At 40.9% G+C, this 21398-nt stretch overlaps 1 protein-coding gene across 1 annotated transcript in view; it reads left to right on the top strand.

Moving 5' to 3' along the window:
• The window catches only part of IQCK (IQ motif containing K), a 126486-nt gene that overhangs the window by 9409 nt on the left and 95679 nt on the right, over positions 1-21398 (top strand). The window contains exons 2-3 of the mRNA XM_033962950.1: positions 4128-4192; positions 9896-9989. Of these exons, the coding sequence (XP_033818841.1) occupies positions 4128-4192; positions 9896-9989 (159 nt within the window). The remainder of the gene's footprint in view (positions 1-4127; positions 4193-9895; positions 9990-21398) is intronic.

Genomic DNA, 21398 nt, shown 5'->3' with positions numbered 1-21398 from the left:
ATTTATTAAAACAGCCATTCCAGCCTTTTTCTTTATAGCCGGTGCAAATAAACATTTAGAAATAAAACCTCCAGATAATTTTTTTGATTCAATTTCCGATAGATGAGTTTCTTGAATAAAGTAAATGTCCGCATTTTGATTTTTAAGGAACGATAACAATTTCTTCTTCTTAATAGGATGATTTAAACCATTGACATTCAGTGAATACATTTTTAGATCCATCTAATTAATAATTATATTTATCCAATATTTATCCACTATTCTATGATTATTTACATGATTAGTTCCTAGCACATTCATTAAAACTTTAACCCCTATCCTACCCATTATTTTCCCTCCCCTCCCACCCTTTATCTTATTCTGATTTGGAACACGCATTGGTCATGCAAAACCTACAACTCCATCTCCAGGCAACTAATAATTCATTATATTATTTAAAAAACATATTTTTGAATTCAATACATTCTTTATATTTCTACCCTTATATTCTTAAAAATTATATTCATTTATTCTATAAAATTTTATAAATTTACTGAAATTTATATATAATTGAATCATAAATTATATTCATTATGCATACATGTAATATAATATTCTTAATATATAAACATATTTCAAATGTAGCTCTTATTCTCTATATATATATCTATATATCTTCATATAAATTAAGTATATTCATTTTTAATATAAATATATAATATTAATCTTAATAATAATGCATTTCCATCATTTTCATAAATCATCTTCATAATAAATTAATTTGAATGAATAATTGATTAAAATATACATTTTATGTCAATACATAAGTTTTATAATAAATTCATATTTTATTAAATATCTATCATTCATTTACTTATTTTCTTATTTATCATAATAAATTATTATGACTGAATAATTAAATAAAATAAAATATTTATTAGACATCTATTTTGTTAATTATTTCTGTAAATAATCAATTACTTTTCTTATATATATTTCATAAAATTATAATTTCCTTATACAGAGTTAAAATATTGATTTTATAATAAATTAATATATTTCATTATTAAATCTTATTCTCAATATAACAATTACAAATTTTTCCCAATATTTAATGATAATTTCTTTGTAACTCATTTATTATTACTTAATCTTAATAATTTAATATGCTATATAATTGAATGTATTATCTAATTTGATTAAAGCTTGTATTTTATATATAATTTTTATTTATATTTTGATAATAAAATTTTTATATATTTTTTTTTTTTTTAATATAATAATAATTAGTGATATTAATAATTGTGAATGCTGATTTTTAAATAATATTATATTATTGCATCCACTATTACAATATATACTATTTCCAGTTAATAACATTTCTTATGTCTTAAAAATTATTATTATTTTTTTTTTTTATAATAATCTTCTTTATTTTCATTTTTTTCCCATCTTCATTCTTCTTTCTTCTTTCTTCTTTCTTCTTTCTTCAGCTGAATTGTTCTGTTTTTTATATAAACTTAGGATCTTTTTGTGTCAGAAATTCTTTCAGCTTTGCCGGGTCTTGAAAATATATGGATTTATTTCCACTGGATATTCTCATAGTGGATGGATAATATAGACCATATATGTATCCTTTTTCCTTCAGCTGCTGTCTGTATGTGAGGAATTGTTTTCTTATGTTAGCAGTATATTTAGCAAAATCCGGTACTAAAACTAGTTTTGATCCTTTATAATTCAAGTTTTTATTTGCTTTTGCCATTTTTAATATTTCTTGAGCTTGTTGATAGCGTAGCACCTTGAATATCAAAGGTCTTGGAGCAGCCTGGTTTACAGGCTTTCTTGTGGGGATTCTGTGGGCTCTTTCAATTTCTAACGGCCATTTTGAATTGAGCTGAAGCAGTTTAGGTAACAGATTTTCCAGGAATTGTACTGGATCTTCTCCTTCAATATTTTCAGCCAGCCCCAAAATTCTGATGTTCTTCCTTTTTCCTCGGTTTTCCATGTCCACCATTTGATTTTTTAAAGCTGCTATTTCTTTTTTATCATTGTCATATTCCTTTGTGAAAGATTCAAACCTCTCCACTTTTTCTTCCAGCACTGTCATTCTCAGTCTCTCAGTTTGGATTTCTTGTTTCATGTTAAGCAGCTCTTCTTTTACTTCAGATATTTTATTGGAGTTTTCAGTCAGCATCAGTTTTATTTTATACAGTTCAGTCATTATATCAGCCTTTTCAGTGAGTTCTTCAGTCTCCATCGGGAACGGCACACTCGATGGTGACAGGGGAGTGACTTTTGTTCTTTTTGCTGAGATACCTGATGTCGAAGGTTTTTCAGCTTTCCCCTGCTTCATATTCGCCATCTCCGACGTTGTTTTAAGTGTTTTTAATCGCGATTTGAAAAAGTAGAAATATTATTTTTGTTCCGTTTGTTGCCTGGATACGGGAGCGCTGCAGTTAGGCTGCCATATCGTGCGCGCTCCAAGCCACGCCCCTCAAAAATCTGTGTTAAAAAACGATGGGCCGCTGTTGCAGCAGTTATTGTAGCAATTTGAAAAAAGCAAGTCATTCTCTAAACAACGCTCATGCAAATGAGGTTGGCAGAGAGTACCGAAGGTTCGCAAAATTTGCATGTGCCCATCGCTGGTGATAGCAATGGGCACATGTGCAGAATAAACGCAAAAAAAATAAAAATAAAATTGAGCCGCTGAAGTCAAGCAACCCCCCCTGACTCCCCTATCAGTGGGATAGATGCCCACTCCCTCTCGCCACCAAGCAATGACTCCCCAAACCCCATCTGGCAGTGGGAGAGATGCCCACTCCAGCTGCCAAGCAATCACCCCCCAACACCCCACCCGGCAGTGGGAGAGATGCCCGCTCTCTCCTGCTGCCAAGCAATGCACCCTCTGACACCCTCCAACAGGTGCCTTAGGCATCTGGGCCAGTCAGAGCCTTAGGCTCCTTCCCAGTGCATCCCAGGATGCACTGGGGAGTGGAAGGTCCACCATTTTGGAGAGGCAAGCCTGCTAGCTGGACAGAGTAGGCATCCCTCTGGCCAGCCATTGTAAGTAAGGGGGAGGGGGCGGGGAGTCATTGGAGGCATGGGGGGATTGCGTGGCAGCAGGAAGGAGTGAACATCTCTCCCGCTGTGGGAGGGGGGTTTAGTAGTGTCAGATGATTGTGCGACGCAGCAGGAGAGAGTGGGCATCTCTCCCACTGCTGAGAGGGTTGTCGGGTTGGGGCGAGCATTGCTTGGCAGCGGGAGGGAGTGAGCATCTCTCCTGCTGGGGGGGGGGAGGGGGTTAGTAGTGTCAGATGATTGTGCAACGCGGCAGGAGAAAATGAGCATCTCTCCTGCAGATCTTCAATTTGGGTTTTTTTTTTTTAAATTATTATTTTAATTTGCGGGGGGAAGGGGGGGAGTTAGTAGTGTCCCTCCCAGCACTGGTCGCCGTGCATGAAGAAGGACACAGTACTACTTGAAAAGGTCCAAAGAAGAGTGACTAAAATGGTTAAGGGGCTGGAGAAGTTGCTGTACTGCAAGAGGTTAGAGAAACTAGGCCTCTTCTCCCTTGAAAAGAGGAGACTGAGAGGAGACATGATCGAAACATTCAAGATAATGAAGGGAATAGACATAGTAGAGAAAGAGAGATTGTTCGCCCTCTCCAAGGTAGAGAGAACGAGGGCACTCTCTAAAGTTAAAAGAGGATAGATTCCGTTCAAACCTAAGGAAGTTCTTCACCCAAAGTGGTGGAAAACTGTAACGCTCTTCTGGAGGCTGTTATAGGGGAAAATACCCTCCAGGGATTCAAGACAAAGTTAGACAAGTTCCTGCTGAACCAGAGCGTACGCAGATAGGGCTGGTCTCAGTTAGGGCCCTGGTCTTTGACCTGGGGGCCGTTGTGAGAGCGGACTGCTGAGTGCGATGGACCACTGGTCTGACCCAGCAGCGGCAATTCTTATGTTCTTACTTTGCTTCCAATAGAAGTGTGTGCATTTTTCCAAAATAAAACTAAACATTTGTGTCTACTGAATCAAAGATTTGTAAGTTCAAAATAAGGATAGATCCTTTTGGGTTATTTTTGAAGGCCTGATAAAAATCTTTTATGAATGTATTAAATTTAACTATTCTTTCCAATCTTTTCTTAGAATATGAAGAAGAGCTGCTTACTGCCCCTAAGATTGTTCAGCCAGTAAATAGATTTGCAACACATGTAAGTTTAAAAAAGTCTGCTTCTTTTGGGGGTGTTGTAGCTGTGGTTGACTTTGCTTCTTCTGAAGTACAAAACGCTTTATGGTAAAAGGAACTCTTGTACTTGCAGCTCAATAGTTGTAAAGGAGGACAATTATGTTATTAATTTAGTGACTTAAGAATAAAAGGTTCATGGCTAGTTAGTGTATTGTAGTTTAATTGTGTAGTAGTGTATTGTAGTGTAGTGTCTACTGAGCCATGTTACAGAGGTATTTTCTGATAACTAGAGTTTGAATGTTTGTAATATCCTAAATAATTTTAGTATTACTAATATTACTGTGATGAAGACAGTAGATTACTTGATAAACAATACTGTAGAAAGCAGTGTATACATGGCATATACTTTCAAAACCACTTAAAATCTTCATTTATGGCAACATCTGTTTTTCGTGTCCATGAAATATCACAGGGTATTTAAATCTTATGCTTTAGAATGCTTTATTAAATATCTTATCTTATATTTAGTGCAGTGTTCAGGCCACTGGCAATAATTCGTGCTCAATTAAAACAGAGCGGGAGCCATCTATTTTTGCCAGAATGGAAGGGGCATTTGGACACTAAAAAGATATTGTAGAAGCTTGCAGCTGCATAATTCAAAGCAGTTGGACAGGGTGACAGTTGGGGAGGATATAGCCTGGTGAACTGTCATTCTCCTTCTTCTGCTTCCATATAGAGGGGGGGGGGGGGGGAAGGGACAGAGTTGGAAACACTGACGATCAGCTATTGCTGCCTTTTCTTGCTCACCACCCAGTCTGCAGGGGGCTGGCAATTCCATAGGAGGACTGGCAATTCCATAGGAGGGTGTCACATTTTGTGGTCCTTCCCAGAACTGCAGAATCACAGGAGACCAGGGGTCCTGGCATTATAAAATGAAAACTGTCCTTCAATTTGCAATGGGAAACTGGGGGAACCATGACAGTCCAGAATGCAGATACAGCATTCATCTTTGCCATAAAAGCATTGGGCCTGCTCTTTTCCCAGGGTGCTTCATGAAAAGATATGTGCTTCAGAATGTAGAAAATTATTAACTGGACATTTCACTGAACACAAGTGGATTAGTTTGTACTTATTAGGGCCCCAATGCTCAAATGTCCAATGCTAAAACCAACAATGCAAACTCCATAGCATAAGAACAGCACAGAAACCTAACCTTCCAATGCTCAGAGGACTTGGTTAGGGTTACCAGATTTTCCAGAATGAAAATCCGGACCCATGGTGCCGCCCCCAGGCCTGCCATGTTCTGCAAGGCCCGGCCCTGTTCCGCCCAAATCATGCCCCATTCTGCCCCCTAGCCCACTACCCCTCATCCTGTTCACTTGTCGGGAGGGCATCTGTGCATGCGCTGGTATGATGCGATGATTATACACACATGCACATGATGTCACCGCTTTGCAGCGCAGATGCTGTCCCAACATCGCTGCTAGCTGGAAGCTTTTCAAAACCCAAACAAAGTGTCGAGTTTTAAAAAGCTGTCCAGGGAAATCCGAACATCTGGTAACCCCAGACATGGTATTCAAATTATATGCACACTATGAAAGTGAAAACAAGGAGCAGTAATGTGCCTGGTGCATGTGCACAAAACCTGTGCTCACTGTGAAACTCACAAGTGCATGTGCCAGGCAAGACCGGAAGTGCAAGCATACATCAGTGCTATTCTTGTGCACTCTTAATATACCTGTATTTTTTGGACCATAAGATGCACCAGCCCATAAGACGCACCCACCTATAGAGGAGGAAAAACCAAGAAAAAAAAAATTTGGTTTTTCCTCCTCTATACGTAGGTGTGTCTGGTGCTGGGAAGCCCAAAGCCATCCAAAGCCCGCAGCCGCCAATCACAGAGTAGTGCGACCAGGCAGGAAGCGCAAAGGTCGCGCTCCTGCATTGTGCGTCGCTCTTCTAAAGACCAAGGCAGCCATCCAGGAGACCATGTTGGACCACGGCCACTAAAAAAGGTACCGGGGGGGGGGGCGCAGTGCATTTGGTCCATAAAACGCACCCCCCTTTTTGAGGGTGGAAAAAATGCGTATTATGGTCCAAAAACTATGGTAAGTGTTTCAATTTTTTTTTTCACTTGAGAAGTTCATATTTAAACACAAAAGAATGGCTCCAATGTGTGCTTACACTTTCTGTTTTGCTCATACTCACAAACATTTGTTTCTCACTATCAGTATGTATCAGCCATCCCATCCCTGAGTTGGCAGTAAGTTTCTAGCGTTAAGGCCAGCATTTGTTTCTGAGCTATTCTCTGAGCATTGGGAAGGAATACCAAATGACCTCATTAGCATCTGTTTAAGTACATTTAAGTATTGTTTATAGTCATCTTTGGCGAGCATATTGTTTTCCATGCCAGAGCCTTCTATGCACATTAACATGCTTGCTACTGTAGCATAAATTGCATCTAATGCCAATATTAGGTTTTGAGCGTTGACCCCCATGTTACTCAATTGAGACAACAGCGAGTGGAGACAGTATCATTTTCTGGAAAAGTACTAGCCACCTTTCTCATAATGATCACACTTCTGCAAGCCATGCTATCGAGAGGTATTCTTAATGGTAGTGTTAATGGGACTACGTGTTAAGGTATCCTGAAACCATCTAAAACATTGATGGCACAACTTGAGGGCAGGAACCATTCTTTCCACCCTCACTGGAGAAGGGACTTTCTAACAAATTATTCTCTGAGTGCCGGATTCTCAAAACTCACTGTGCCTTTAACAATTGCTGCTAAACTGGTTTACCACCCAATTCTCAGAATGGCTCACTGTGGTCTTTTCTGAGCTTCCTAGCAGACGACTCTGCCATGCAAATGTAGTACAACGAGGTCATTAATATTAAAATGGTATTACAGTGAGGTCATTAATATTAAAATGAGCACTCTGGGTGATTCTCCAAACGAAGCACCAGGTTTTAATGACTCAAAAGAACCAACTGGTCCGGGGGTACCAGTACTGTGAATAGCGCATCGCAGGTGCATGTATCTGAATGTGGCTCCAGTGTCATAGTAAGGGGGGGCGAGGGGGACGGTCCTCCCCAGGCGCCATGTTGGTGGGGGCATCGGCACCCCTCCTCCTCTCCACCCCCACCTCTTCCCATTCCTCCATGTGGGCGAACCCCTTCCCTTCCCCCATTCCTATAATTGAAAATGTTTGTGGTAGTCAGCACCTCACAACCCCCTCGGTTCTCCCGCTGATGTCATGCATAGGAAGTGATATCCCGCTGGTGCCATGCATAGGAAGTGAAATCAGAGGGAGAGTCGACAGGGTCGCGAGGAACATGTTGTTGACTGCTGTGAGCAACAACTTCAACTAGAAGTATGGGGTAAGGAAAGGGGGTTCGTGCTGCAGACGGGTTTGGGGAAGGAGTTGGGGGGGGGGCAGTACAGTGACCCAACAGATTTTACCATTGAATTTTGATGTTTTAAATTTTTTATTCATTTTTACATATTACAACAAGTATAACAGAAAAAGACATATGATCTTATAAATACACACTTGATTTTCCTTAATATAACATTTAAAATACAACATATCATTCTATAATCATATTCTGTAATATCTTGAATATTATGTAATACATCAAATATGTAAGACAGTTAATATTAAAATAGAAAACCTTCCCATCCCCTCCCCACCCATTGCAGAAATACCAACCTAATACAGCAAAAATATTGAGAAATTCATATATGTTATGAGATGAATAAAATAATACCCACCCACATCCCTTCCTAACAATGTTTTACTTTGGGAAAATGTTATCATTCATTACAAAATTCTGCTTTTTTTAAAATTCTTTATTCATTTTCAAATATTACAACAAGTGTACAATACTCAATCAGAAAAACATTAACTAATCACTTGACATACTTACTTATACTCTTTAAAATATATAAATATAAAAGAATCCCTTCCCACCCACCCATATATTAATAATAAACAATTATCAATTATTGTCTTTCCCACTCCCACCCCTCCTATAACTTATCTAATACTAAGGTGTTTAAGATGTCTGATGTCTGGGGTAAATTTTCATTACAAAATTCTGCTAATGGTCCCCAGATCTTCTGAAACTTACCAAAATACCCTCTCTGTTGCTATTGCACATTCCATTTTATATATATGGCATACAGAATTCCACCAGAATTTATAATTTAATCTGTCATAATTTTTCCAATTGTATGTTATTTGTTGAACCGCTACTCCAGTCAATATGAATAAAAGTTTGTTTGTTTATTTGAATTTTGAGAATCTGACTCTCAGTTGGCTTTGTAGTTAGACTTTCTGGGGCATTTGGTTGCTGGATGATCTGAACAAATGGAACAAGCAGGCATGGAAGAGAATGTTAGTTTGCTAACATCACAACTCTAGGATGCCATAGACTAATTCTATAAACTTGTATGTACTATATACTTCCCGCAAGATTCTGTATAGGTCATGTAATTTTGGGCACAGATCACAGATTTGCGCATAAACTAATTAGCTAATTGGGTGATATCAATTATTGGCATTAACAAGCACTTAATTAGCAGTAATTAGGGGTTGTGCATGAATTTGCCCTAGATCCTATTCTATAATATATGTGCCTCAGTTTCATAATACGCAGTTCTAAAGAGGATGTGGCCATGAAAGGAGCATGGGCAGATCAGGGGCATACCTAGAAATTAGACACAATGTTATAGAATACTGCTTTTACACACCGAAAACTGCAAGGAAGGGTGGACCTGGGAGGGGCATGGATGAGTCAGGGGTATGCCTAGCACTTACATGTGCGGGCTTGTAGAACAGAGCAGTTATTTGCCTGTCTACAGGCACAAACATTTACACCAACTTTTCAGCTAGCATATGTGGTTATATCTAAAGCTAGGCAGTACACAAAGAGAACCCAGTTATTCCACAGTGAAATTGGAGTCCCAAGAAAACAAAAAGACTGTGGAATCAATGTTATTGTTGCAAATGCGAAGTTAAGTTCTCATAAAATACACACTCATCCACATGGAGAAACAATAGCAGAAGTAACAATGCTGGGTGTAAAAACCTGGAATGACCTACCAGAAGTTATCAGGACAGAGACAAACTACACTACATTCAGAAAAAAACCTGGAGACTCTCCTCTTTGACAATTAACAGTCTTAGGGCTCCTTTTACAAAGGTGCATTAGGGCCTTAACGCGCGGAATAGCGCACACTAAAATGCCGTGCATGCTAGCCGCTACCACCTCTCTTGAGCAGGCGGTAGTTTTTCAGATAGCACATGTGCGCTAAAAATGCTAGCGCACCTTTGTAAAAGGAGCCCTTAGTTTCTATATAACTCCCCCTACTTCTGGGTCCCCTCTCTCATTTTCTCCATACCCCATCCCCTACTACTTTCCCCCTTCCTCCTTGATCTGTCGCCTTGAGCCTATGTGACGCACAAATATTAGATTAGAATGGTGCAGACCCAACACAGTCCATGTTTCAGCTCTGATAGTCTTCCTCAGGGGTCCCTAGAGCTAGGCACATAACTTCACACTTACACTATGTTCTATAACAGAAGTTATGTGCATATCTGTCGTTCTAGAATTTGCAACTAATGTGCATCATCCCAGTACCTAACTTTAGACAAACTTTTGGGGAAAGAGTCACCTGTGTGGTTTTATGACATTCACTTGGATGGGATTTTATTTTAACCAGGTTCCTCAGGACAAAGTAACTGATGTAGAAGAGACTTGGCTTTCTGATTCTGGTATAGCATCTGAACATATCATACGGCCTGATCCAAAAACATGTAAGTAAACAGTTTTCAGCTAACATGGACAACTGTTTTTCTGTTATGTCCCTTCCAAATTCCATATGCTAGGTGTTCAATCCCAACCTGCAATCCGGGAGTTGCAGAAATCCACAACCTTTCTGAGCACATGCTCCATCCCTTTAGCCTGAGAGCTAGTAAACATATCCAGTTACAATTTCTGCAAGCAATCCGTGCAGAAGTCTCTGGCAGTTGCTCTGCTTTTTTTTCTTATATTTTCACTTAAAGTTCGTTTCTTGGTGGCTTCAGTGGATCTGTGGCACCAGCCTGCTTTGTGCCACCCTTCTTAGAATACTCGGGGTCCCTTCCCTTGGAAGTATGCTTGCCAGTAACCTTGTCACAGGTTTTAAGCGCAGACAGTATGCATCTGGAATGAAACTCACCCGGGTCCTCCCAGAACTCATAGAAAATACCCCAGATTGGTTGTATTTGGAACGGCGACTCATGTTTCCTTTACATTTATCTCAAGTTCTCAGTATCAAGATGCTTAGAATATATAAAGAGAACAGAATATTATTGGATACATGGAAAACATTGCGTTATGTCAATAATTTAACACCTAATCTAGTACATAAATCAACAAATCAATCTTTATGGGTAAACTCCAAGATCCAAATTGGCGAATTTAAAGTCGTATGGAAGCAGTGGCGAACCTAGCATATGTGACACCCGTTGCCCATCATTTTTTGGCACCCCCCATCTGTACGAAAAACATGATTTTTAGTATCAATCCACCCGTCATACATGAGTACCTAGGAAAAGGCAGCATCTTACATACTGTAGTGAGCAGTACAACATCAATACACCCATTGTAAAACTAAACAAGCCAGACTAGTACAGATCAATCCTACACCATCAATCCTAACAGAAAACCATGTCTTTCGAACACACAGAACACAGAAAATACCTTTGCCTAGTATGGAATATGTCATTACAAATTAACCCCTCCCTCTTTTACAAAACTGTAGTGTGGATTTTAGCCACGGTGGTAACAGCTCTGACGCTTATAGAATTCTGAGCATTAGAGCTGCTACCACCATGGCTGGTGCTAAAAAACGCTCCACAGTTTTGTAAAAGGGGAGATAAAATAGAAATACATAGACAAAGGTTAAATTGAACCAGCAAGAAGCTGGACTCTGCATACAATGCAACATCACAGAAACAGTGACACATGTCTCCTAAAGCAATAAATAAATATAAAATTTTTGTTCTACCTTTGTCTTCTCTGGTTTCTGCTTTCCTTATCTTCTTGTTACTCTCTTCCTTCCATCCACTGTCTGCCATCTCTCTGCCCCTATATGGCATTTTCTCTCCTTCTATGCCCCTTCCAGAAACTGTATGCCTCCCCCTTCCATCTCTCCTTTCACCCCCATTGGTCTGGCATCTCTCTCCTTCCTTCTCCCACACCTCTCTTCTGCAATCCCTTTCTTCCCTTTCTTCCCTAATTTTCCTTTTCAATTTATTTTCTGCATCCATCTAGATTACGTTCTTACTACCCTCTCATCAATTTCCTTTTTTACTGTCTACCTACAGCTCGCCACCTCTTTCCCTCACCCCTCCAGTATTTCCCTAACTCAATCCTTTTCCCCCATCATGTGCCCTTATTTTATTTATCCCCTCCTTCCATCATCTGCCCTCTTCTCTCTCCCCACTTCCATCATCTGCCCTCTTCTCTCTCCTTCTCTCCACTTCCATCATCTGCCCTCTTCTCTCTCCTTCTCTCCACTTCCATCATCTGCCCCTTCTCTCTCTTTCCCCCCTCCTTTCATCATCTGCCCTCTTCTCTATCCCCACTTCCATCATCTGCCCCTTCTCCCCACTTCCATCATCTGCCCCTTCTCTCTCTTTCCCCCCACTTCCATCAGCATCTGCCCCCTTTCGCTCCCTACAACCCAATTCCATGCAGTATCGTTCCTCCTTATGTCTCTTTCCCTGCAATTCCATCAGCATCTGCCCCTTTCTCTCCCTCCACCACGCTTCCATAGCATCCTGACCCCCTTTTTCACCCTTCAGCGTGATTCCATAGCACCCTGACCCCCCTTTGTCACCCTTTACCATGTTTCCATAGCACCCTGACCCCCCTTTGTCAGCCTTTACTTTTTTTTTTTGAATTCTTTATTTATAATTTTAATAATTGACAATAATTACAAGTCAATAAAAGAAAACCTGCAGTGTAAATTGAAATTAAATCAAAATTCCAAACAGCTAAGGAATATCAAAATATACATCGCATTATTAGTCCACAATTTTGGAGACGAGGCTAATGAAAAAGACTGAAATAAGTCATCAAGGCAATTAGTATAAGGCAAAAAGATAGGCGTTTTGAGTGCTCTTGAACCAATATGTTGAGCTTAACAAGAGAACAAGGCAGCTCATGAAGACTCTATCAGAAATAAATTTAGATAAATGCTGTGGATCATAAAATACATATCTATTCCCCCCATATGTCAAAACGCATTTACAGGGATATCTTAGGACAAAGGTCGCCCCTAGCTGAACAGCCTGTGGTCTCAATATTAAGAATTGTTTTCTTCTTTTCTGGGTCGAACGAGATACATCAGGGTACATCCTAATTATATTTGTCATGAATGGAACATCTCTATGCTTAAAAAACATTTTAAGCAGCCAATCCCTGTCCGAGTCAATTGCAAACTGTACTATTAAGGTAGCAGGGACCTGATTTTCCGTATCCGACCTCTCTAGAAAATGTGTTAAATCCAAACTATCAACAGATAAATTCTGTTGATTTGGATTTTGAGATTTAACTCTCGTTGGCAGGTAATATATTTTTGTGAGAGGTGGGTACGAAATTTCTGGTACCTTCAAAATTTCTAACAAATATTTTTTAAACATAGCTAGGGCAGTTATTGTTTGTACTTTAGGAAAATTAATAATCCGAAGATTACATCTTCTAAAAGAATTTTCCAACATTTCTTGTTTAAAGTGCAAACTAGCACTGTCCTTAATCCAAGTCTGGACTTGTACTTCCAAAGTTTTTACTTTAGGTTCAATGTCACTCATTTTATTTTCCAGGCTTGTAACTTTATCCTTTAGTTCCAAATTTTCCGATATAACAGTATTGCAGCTCAAAGATAATTGCTGAATTTGACTCCCCAGTAAAGTTTGCATACTAGATATGGCCTCCCATATGGATTCCATCGTAATCACCTTGGGCCTTTGCAAGGGAACAATCTCAGTTCCAGGAATCCCTGCAATGCCCATTGAACCAGATACCACTTCATTTATCAAAAGAGTTTCTTGGGCTACTGAATTACCTGTAGCCATCAGTGAACTTGAAGAGTCTCCTCGGGCTTGCTGTGAACTCCTCACCGTTAAAATAATTATTGTGAAGCCTAAATTAGACTTGGGCATCAGTATTTAGGCTAGGAAAATTCTGGCATACATAAGGGGTGCCTAAGTCCAATTTAGGTGCCTAGGCCCAAGTTAGGAGCCTACCACCCAGTTTTTAATTTTTGCTAATTACAAGCTCATTATTGCTCATTAATTATTTTTGTTATTTTTGCCATTTTTGTTGGCAGCAGCCATCTTGGATTTTTATTGATCTTTTTTTCAAAGTTTTATTTCTGCCTTAAACCCCCTCAATTTGCCTAAAAATAATTTGGAATGGACTCCCCAGCCCCTATTTTGCTGGATATGTGCAGTGATTGTACCAGGTTGGCACCGGACCAGCAACCATGTACCACATGCCATAGCACACAGGGGGAGGGGGCAGAAACTTTGGGTTTGGCCTCCTCTGCATACTCTGGGGCTGGTGAGCTGATCTGGGTCTGTGACTTCGGTAAAAAATATTGCCCAGTGGTCTTGCTGGCATCTGGTGCAAAACATCTGCATTCTGAGTCTGTGGATTCTTATGGTGGAGCACTTGTGTCTCAACAGCTCCCTGCCATGGTTGCGGGGTGTGACTTTTCACCAGAATTTATTTGGCTTCTCTGGAAAGCATATGCTGCGAACCCCGCTCGTTCGTCTCGGCCGACAGGCACGTCTGAACCGTCTCAGCCTGCTGCACCAGCAGCGAAGCTTGCTGTTCGGAAGTGCTCTCGTCCTGCAGTGGCGAACCTCGATTGTATTAGTTGCCATTCATATACAGTGGTGCCTCGCATAACGGACGCCTCGCACAGCGAACGCTGCGCACAACGAACTTTATGTCTTGATCCGTACAACGAACTTCGTTTCACACAACGAAGTCGCCCGAGCTGCATCCTTCCGCGCAGGCACTGCGCTTAACTGCCCTCTCTCCGCCTGGTTCCCTCTTGCCCCCCCCCCCGACTCCCCGACACGATCGGGGCAAAAAGGAGCCCAAGCCCTCTTGCCCCGCCGATTCCCCAACTCCCCACACAATATCGGGCCAGGAGGGAGCCCAAATCCTCCTGGCCACGGCGACCCCCTAACCCCACCCTGCACTACATTACGGGCAGGAGGGATCCCAGGCCCTCCTGCCCTCGACGCAAACCCCCCCTCCCCCCAACGACCGCCCCCCCCAAGAACCTCCGACCGCCCCCCCAGCCGACCCGCGACCCCCCTGGCCGACCCCCACGACACCCCCAACCCCCTTCCCCGTACCTTTCTGTAGTTGGCCGGACAGACGGGAGCCAAACCCGCCTGTCCGGCAGGCAGCCAACGACGGAATGAGGCCGGATTGGCCCATCCGTCCCAAAGCTCCGCCTACTGGTGGGGCCTAAGGCGCCTGGGCCAATCAGAATAGGCCCGGGAGCCTTAGGTCCCTCCTGGGGGCGGGGCCTGAGGCACATGGGCCCAACCCGACCATGTGCCTCAGGCCCTGCCCCCAGGAGGGACCTAAGGCTCCCGGGCCTATTCTGATTGGCCCAGGCGCCTTAGGCCCCACCAGTAGGCGGAGCTTTGGGACGGATGGGCCAATCCGGCCTCATTCCGTCGATGGCTGCCTGCCGGACAGGCGGGTTTGGCTCCCGTCTGTCCGGCCAACTACAGAAAGGTACGGGGAAGGGGGTTGGGGGTGTCGTGGGGGTCGGCCAGGGGGGTCGCGGGTCGGCTGGGGGGGCGGTCGGAGGTTCTTGGGGGGGGGCGGTCGTTGGGGGGAGGGGGGGTTTGCGTCGAGGGCAGGAGGGCCTGGGATCCCTCCTGCCCGTAATGTAGTGCAGGGTGGGGTTAGGGGGTCGCCGTGGCCAGGAGGACTTGGGCTCCCTCCTGGCCCGATATTGTCGGGGAGTTGGGGAATCGGCGGGGCAAGAGGGCTTGGGCTCCCTTTTGCCCCGATCGTGTCGGGGAGTCGGGGGGGCAAGAGGGCTTGAGCTCCCTCTTGCCCCGATCGTGTCGGGGAGTCGGGGGGGCAAGAGGGCTTGAGCTCCCTCTTGCCCCGATCGTGTCGGGGAGTCGGGGGGGGGCAAGAGGGCTTGAGCTCCCTCTTGCCCCGATCGTGTCGGGGAGTTGGGGGGGGGGCAAGAGGGCTTGAGCTCCCTCTTGCCCCGATCGTGTCGGGGAGTCGGGGGGGCAAGAGGGCTTGAGCTCCCTCTTGCCCCGATCGTGTCGGGGAGTCGGGGGGGCAAGAGGGCTTGAGCTCCCTCTTGCCCCGATCGTGTCGGGGAGTCGGGGGGGGGGGCAAGAGGGCTTGAGCTCCCTCTTGCCCCGATCGTGTCGGGGAGTCGGGGGGGCAAGAGGGCTTGAGCTCCCTCTTGCCCCGATCGTGTCGGGGGTGCCAGGGACCACACGGAGTCACCCACCGTACCACCCGATTCGGGTAAGCGCAGGTATCGGTGGGTGGCTTATTTGCGGGGGGGTGCCTTATTTTACATTTTTTTCTAAAAAGGGGGGGCTGTCTTATTTGATGGCCCTGCCTTATCATCGGGGAAACACGGTAGAAAAAAAAAAAATGAACAGTTAAGTCCCAGTTTTTGCCGCTGAGACTCTGCCCTCTCACTGTAAAATTAGACTCTACTTAGTCTGTCTTTAAATTTAAAAAATGTGTGTTGTTTTAAAAAACAATTATGTTTTTAGATGTATCTAAATAAAAATAATAACCAAAAATGTATCTTTTTTTATGTCATCTTAGCATATTTTATGCTACAGAACGAATTATTTTTTTTAACATGTATTGTTATGGGAAAACGCGTTTCACACAACGAACGTTTCACATAACAAACTTGCTCCTGGAACGGATTAAGTTCGTTGTGTGAGGCACCACTGTATTAGGTATGCACATGCTGTCTCCTGACACTGCTTATATTTTGGATCTGGCTGATACCATTGCCAAGACTAGTCACCTCGGTCACCCTGAGTGTCCAGATTTGGGGGATGACCCTTCGGTACACAGACTTTTTAAGCCTGGTTCTGTCTGTCTTCTCATTGCTGATGTTCTGAAAGAGCTCAAATTGGATCCGCCTCCTTCTACTTCTCAGGCTTCGGTCATGGACTGCTCTAATGTGCTGCCTTCCTTTTTTCCATCCCATCCACAGCTTCTTTAGTTTGTTATAGAATAGTAGGGCTCTCCAGAGAGCTCTTTTCAGCTCTCTAAAGCTACGTCTTAGTTTTATCTACTGCTGCCTGATTTTCAGCAGGTTTTTAAAGTAGATTCTGCTGTGGTGCAGGTTATCAGGTGCACAGCTCTCCCTAGTGATGGAGCGTACAGATGGATAGAATCAGGGCAGGACTCACACTCACCTGTAACTTTCTGAAAGTTAACTACGTGTCTTTGTCGCTAACACTTATACTAGCTCTATAGTGGGCATAAGTGCTCACACCTAAATTTTATGTGTTATATCCCTGGTACATTAGACTTTTATTAAGGAAAGTACATATGTGTTCTTTTAATTTATAACTATTGAAGAACAAAGCTCACCCTCTCTATAAACCACTGAGAGAGAGCACAAATTACCTATTGCTGCCAAGAAAAATGATAAATTAAAAATAAATCCATTAAAATAATTATTGTGAAGCCTAAATTAGACTTGGGCACCAGTATTTAGGCTAGGAAAATTCTGGCATACATAAGGGGTGCCTAAGTCCAATTTAGGTGCCTAGGCCCAAGTTAGGCGCCTACCACCCAGTTTTTAATTTTTGCTAATTACAAGCTCATTATTGCTCATTAATGGTGCCGATTAATCTAATTTAAAAATTAAGGGCCCCTTTTATCAAGCTGTGCTAAAGGTTTTTAGTGCAAGCCAGCGCAGTAAATTCTCAGAAGCTCATAGAATTCCTATGAGCGTTGGGGCATTTACCTTGCCGACCCATGCTAAAAACCTCTTCCACAGCTTGATAAAATGGAGGGGGAGTAAGTTAGGCATCTAGATCCTTAGGGTAGAAAAAGAACAGAACAGAAGGTAGATGTAGAACAGAAAAATTTTCTTTCTTTCTTACCACATAGCATCACAGCCTGAGCAGAAGGTCCTTTAGCCAAGTTAATTCAACATATATTTTAATTCAGACATTTGGATATTATCAGAATAACTAGGAAAATATAAGAAGTCTCTGTTGGGGGTGGGGGGAGGGGTAGATTTTGGTCTTTGCATAATTGTAATGGGGATGGAAATTATTATATGTTTCTCTGTGTTAAGAACATAAGCATCGCCTCTGCTGAGTCAGACCATAGGTCCATCACGCCCAGCAGTCCGCTCCCACGGTGGCCCCCCAGGTCAGGGACCTGTAAGTGATCCTTTACTTAAGACATTTTGTCAGCGTGGCTTTGGGGGGAAAGGTAATGGCTGCATAGTTGAAGTGCTCCGTAAGCCAGACTAATTTTTTGAAAATTAAGGGGAAATATTTTAGTTGAAAGTCGTGGAAAGGAAGTTATTCGTGCTAATAAAATGGCTTCGTGTAAGCAGAACAAATCTTCTTCGGCAGGATCAGGCTCTGGTAGCGTCAAACGGTCAAAGATTGAAGCAACTTCTCCTATACTAGTGCCGCTGCCGTTAGATCTAATCTAATCTAATCTAAACCTTAAGTTTATATGAAGTAGATAATAAGGATTTTTTTTTTTTTTTTTAATATATTATTTTTTATTTTCAATTTTTACATAAAGTGTACAAAATATTAAAGTACAATTGATAAATACACAATATCACTTTTATATCTAATACATTATATTCTAAATGTATTTTATCCCCCCTCCCTCCCCCCACCCTTCTATTACTTTTCAATCATACATTACATATTGTAAATCATATTATATTTTATTATGTAAAATTATTTTCACTGCCCCCCCTCTATGTGTGTCACAAAGAAGATATTTAAAAGAAGAAAAGAAGAAGAAAATCCTACTAATTATTCATTGCAATATTTTGTCAATGGCCCCCATATTTTTATGAATTTAGTATATGTCCCTCTTTGTATTGCTATTGTTCTTTCCATTTTAAATATATGACATATTGTATTCCACCAAAATGTATAATTTAGGTTATTATAATTCTTCCAATTATTAGTTATATGCTGAATGGCAACCCCTGTCATAATTAATAAAAGCTTGTTATTTTCTGGTGAAATTTGACTTTTTTTTCTCATCATCATTCCAAATAATACTGTATCATATGATATTGATTTGATGAGGGAAATTCAAAATATAAAGGGTATTGTTATGGAAAACTCAAAGGATATAAAAGAAATGAAAAGTGAAATGGCGGGTTTAACAAAAAGGTTAAATGCAGTAAATTTGAAAATAGATTGTTTAGAGAAACGGGTGGACGGCGCTGAAGTGGAACTTTCACAGTGTAAAAAGGATCATAAAGAGATTGACTTGTTAAAAAAAGAGATTGAGGATTTATCTAACCGCAAGAGGAGAAATAATTTGAGGGTGATCGGATTACCTGAAGGGATTGAAAAAAACGATCCGATTACCTTTCTGATGAATTTTCTGCCAAAAGTCCTGCCACTTCAAAATAAATTTCCGTTTGAACTGGTAAGAGCTCATAGGATTCCAATGAAGAGATTAAGTAATCAAAAGGGACCGCGGCCCTTAATTTTCAAAGTGCTTAGATACCAGCAGGCAGTGGAAATACTAAGCTCTGCTAAAGAGCATAAGGATCTCAAATGCAGGATGCAAAAATCTTTATTGTTCCTCACTTCGCCAAAGTGACTGCGTACAAAAGGAAGCAATTACTAGATTTGCGGCCACAGCTGAGAGCATTGGGTGCGAGATTTGGCCTGGTATATCCTGCATCTATGAGGGTGACATATGATCATAAAACTTTTAGTTTTGAAGATGCAGGAAAACTAAAAGAGTTTTTAGATAAATGTGAAACACCCATGAATATTTAAAATGGATAATTTGAAGTATATTCTTTGTTGATTTTTTTTAATCTATTTTTTGCCTCTTTTTTAATGGGGTGATACATTATACATATTTCTTTTACCTAATTTAAATTATTTATTTTTGTTAATCTGTCATGTTCCATTGAGCAGTGCTACAGTTTGGTTCTGTAACCAGCATTCCATGTTGGCCTCGTGGTCATTTAAAAAATATGAAGACTCTAATTCAATTCACTTTATGAGTTTTAATTCATGAACAGTAATTTAAGTTTAGGAACCTGAAAATGATATAGTTCCTTATATTATAAAGTCCTGGATGTACTTATAAGTGTGCTGATCCTGGTCAAAGAGAGCAAAAACGTAACGAAGTGGGATTATAAATATGGAGAATGGAATCTGTATTGGAATGAGTATGTGAAGAGGAGTGGATGCAGTTCCTTTAGAGGAGAAGGAAATGTGAAGAAATGACTTCTGGTGAATGACAAGATTTGTGGAATGATTTGGAAAAGAATTTTAATTTATGGTTAAGCAGCAATTGAATGTACTACAATGTACTACAGTGAATTGAAGTTTAGAAATGCTGATTATATAAGAATATGTGAACGGAGCAATTGAGAAAATGATAATGAGATCTGGTCAAGAATTGGAATATTTCTGCAACATGGGAAGGTATAGATAATATGGTATGCTGTCTTAGAATCAGAAGTAGAGTTTGTATGATACGACCTGCTTTTTGATATATGGCATATGTTTTTTGTTTTTTTTTTTTTTTTTTTTTAATTTAATATTTATTGAGTTTTAATAATTGACAATAGTTACAAGTCAATAAGCAAACATACACTGTACATTGAAATAAATCACTTTCCAGAATTCATGGCATATGTTTATACCTGCCTTTGGATTCATATATCAGTCAAATGGGTTTTGGCAGAAGATAGAGAACTAATCCAGGAATTCAAGACAAGATACATTTGTATTATGATAACTTTGACTGAAGATTCTTGATATTTTGTGATATCAGCATAACTGATTGAAGGGGAACTAAGATAAAACGTCAAGGAATGCTGTGATCTGCAGAAATTGAATGAAACTGGTTTTGTTTTTTTGTTTTTTATTATTATAATATACCTGATAAGGTTGATTTAGGTATTTAAAGTTTAAATTGTATATTTTAGTTGAACAAACGCTGTTTGAGCTATATTTATCTTGGAACAATATCTTAATTGAGTGGCATCTGTATAATTTATACTTTTGCGTTAAAGATATGTTTTTAACAGATGGGTAATATAATCTGTAATCTTTGATTTGATTTTGATATAGGTATATATAGTGTTCTCTCATTTGAAGAGGGGAGAAGGGGAAAGGGAAGGGAAAGAAAAAAGAGAGGAAGGGAAAGGAAGGGGAAAGAGGAGGAAAGAAAAAAAAAAAGAAGGGAAGGAAAAAAAAAAGAGTTAAGTTGTTTCCTTTGGGAGATTTTTGGGATAATTGGAGTTAATACATAGTAACATACATAGTAACATACATAGTAGATGACAGCAGATAAAGACCCGAATGGTCCATCCAGTCTGCCCAACCTGATTCAATTTAAATTTTTTTTTTTTCTTCTTAGCTATTTCTGGGTGAGAATCCAAAGCTTTACCCGGTACTGTGCTTGGGTTCCAACTGCCGAAATCTCTGTTAAGACTTACTCCAGCCCATCTACACCCTCCCAGCCATTGAAGCCCTCCCCTGCCCATCCTCCTCCAAACGGCCATACATAGACGCAGACCGTACAAGTCTGCCCAGTAACTAGCCTAGTTCAATCTTTAATATTATTTTCTGATTCTAAATCTTCTGTGTTCATCCCACGCTTCTTTGAACTCAGTCACATTTTTACTCTCCACCACCTCTCTCGGGAGCGCATTCCAGGCATCCACCACCCTCTCTGTAAAGTTGAATTTCCTAACATTGCCCCTGAATCTACCACCCCTCAACCTCAAATTATGTCCTCTGGTTTTACCATTTTCCTTTCTCTGGAAAAGATTTTGTTCTACGTTAATACCCTTAAAAGTATTTGAACGTCTGAATCATATCTCCCCTGTCTCTCCTTTCCTCTAGGGTATACATATTCAGGGCTTCCAGTCTCTCCTCATACGTCTTCTGGTGCAAGCCTCC

The sequence above is a fragment of the Geotrypetes seraphini genome, chromosome 11 (assembly GCF_902459505.1).
Source record: "Geotrypetes seraphini chromosome 11, aGeoSer1.1, whole genome shotgun sequence".
In the NCBI taxonomy this organism is placed as follows: Eukaryota; Metazoa; Chordata; class Amphibia; order Gymnophiona; family Dermophiidae; genus Geotrypetes; species Geotrypetes seraphini.
The sequence above is the reverse complement of the archived record's forward strand: the minus strand, read 5'-3'. Positions and strand labels throughout refer to the sequence as shown.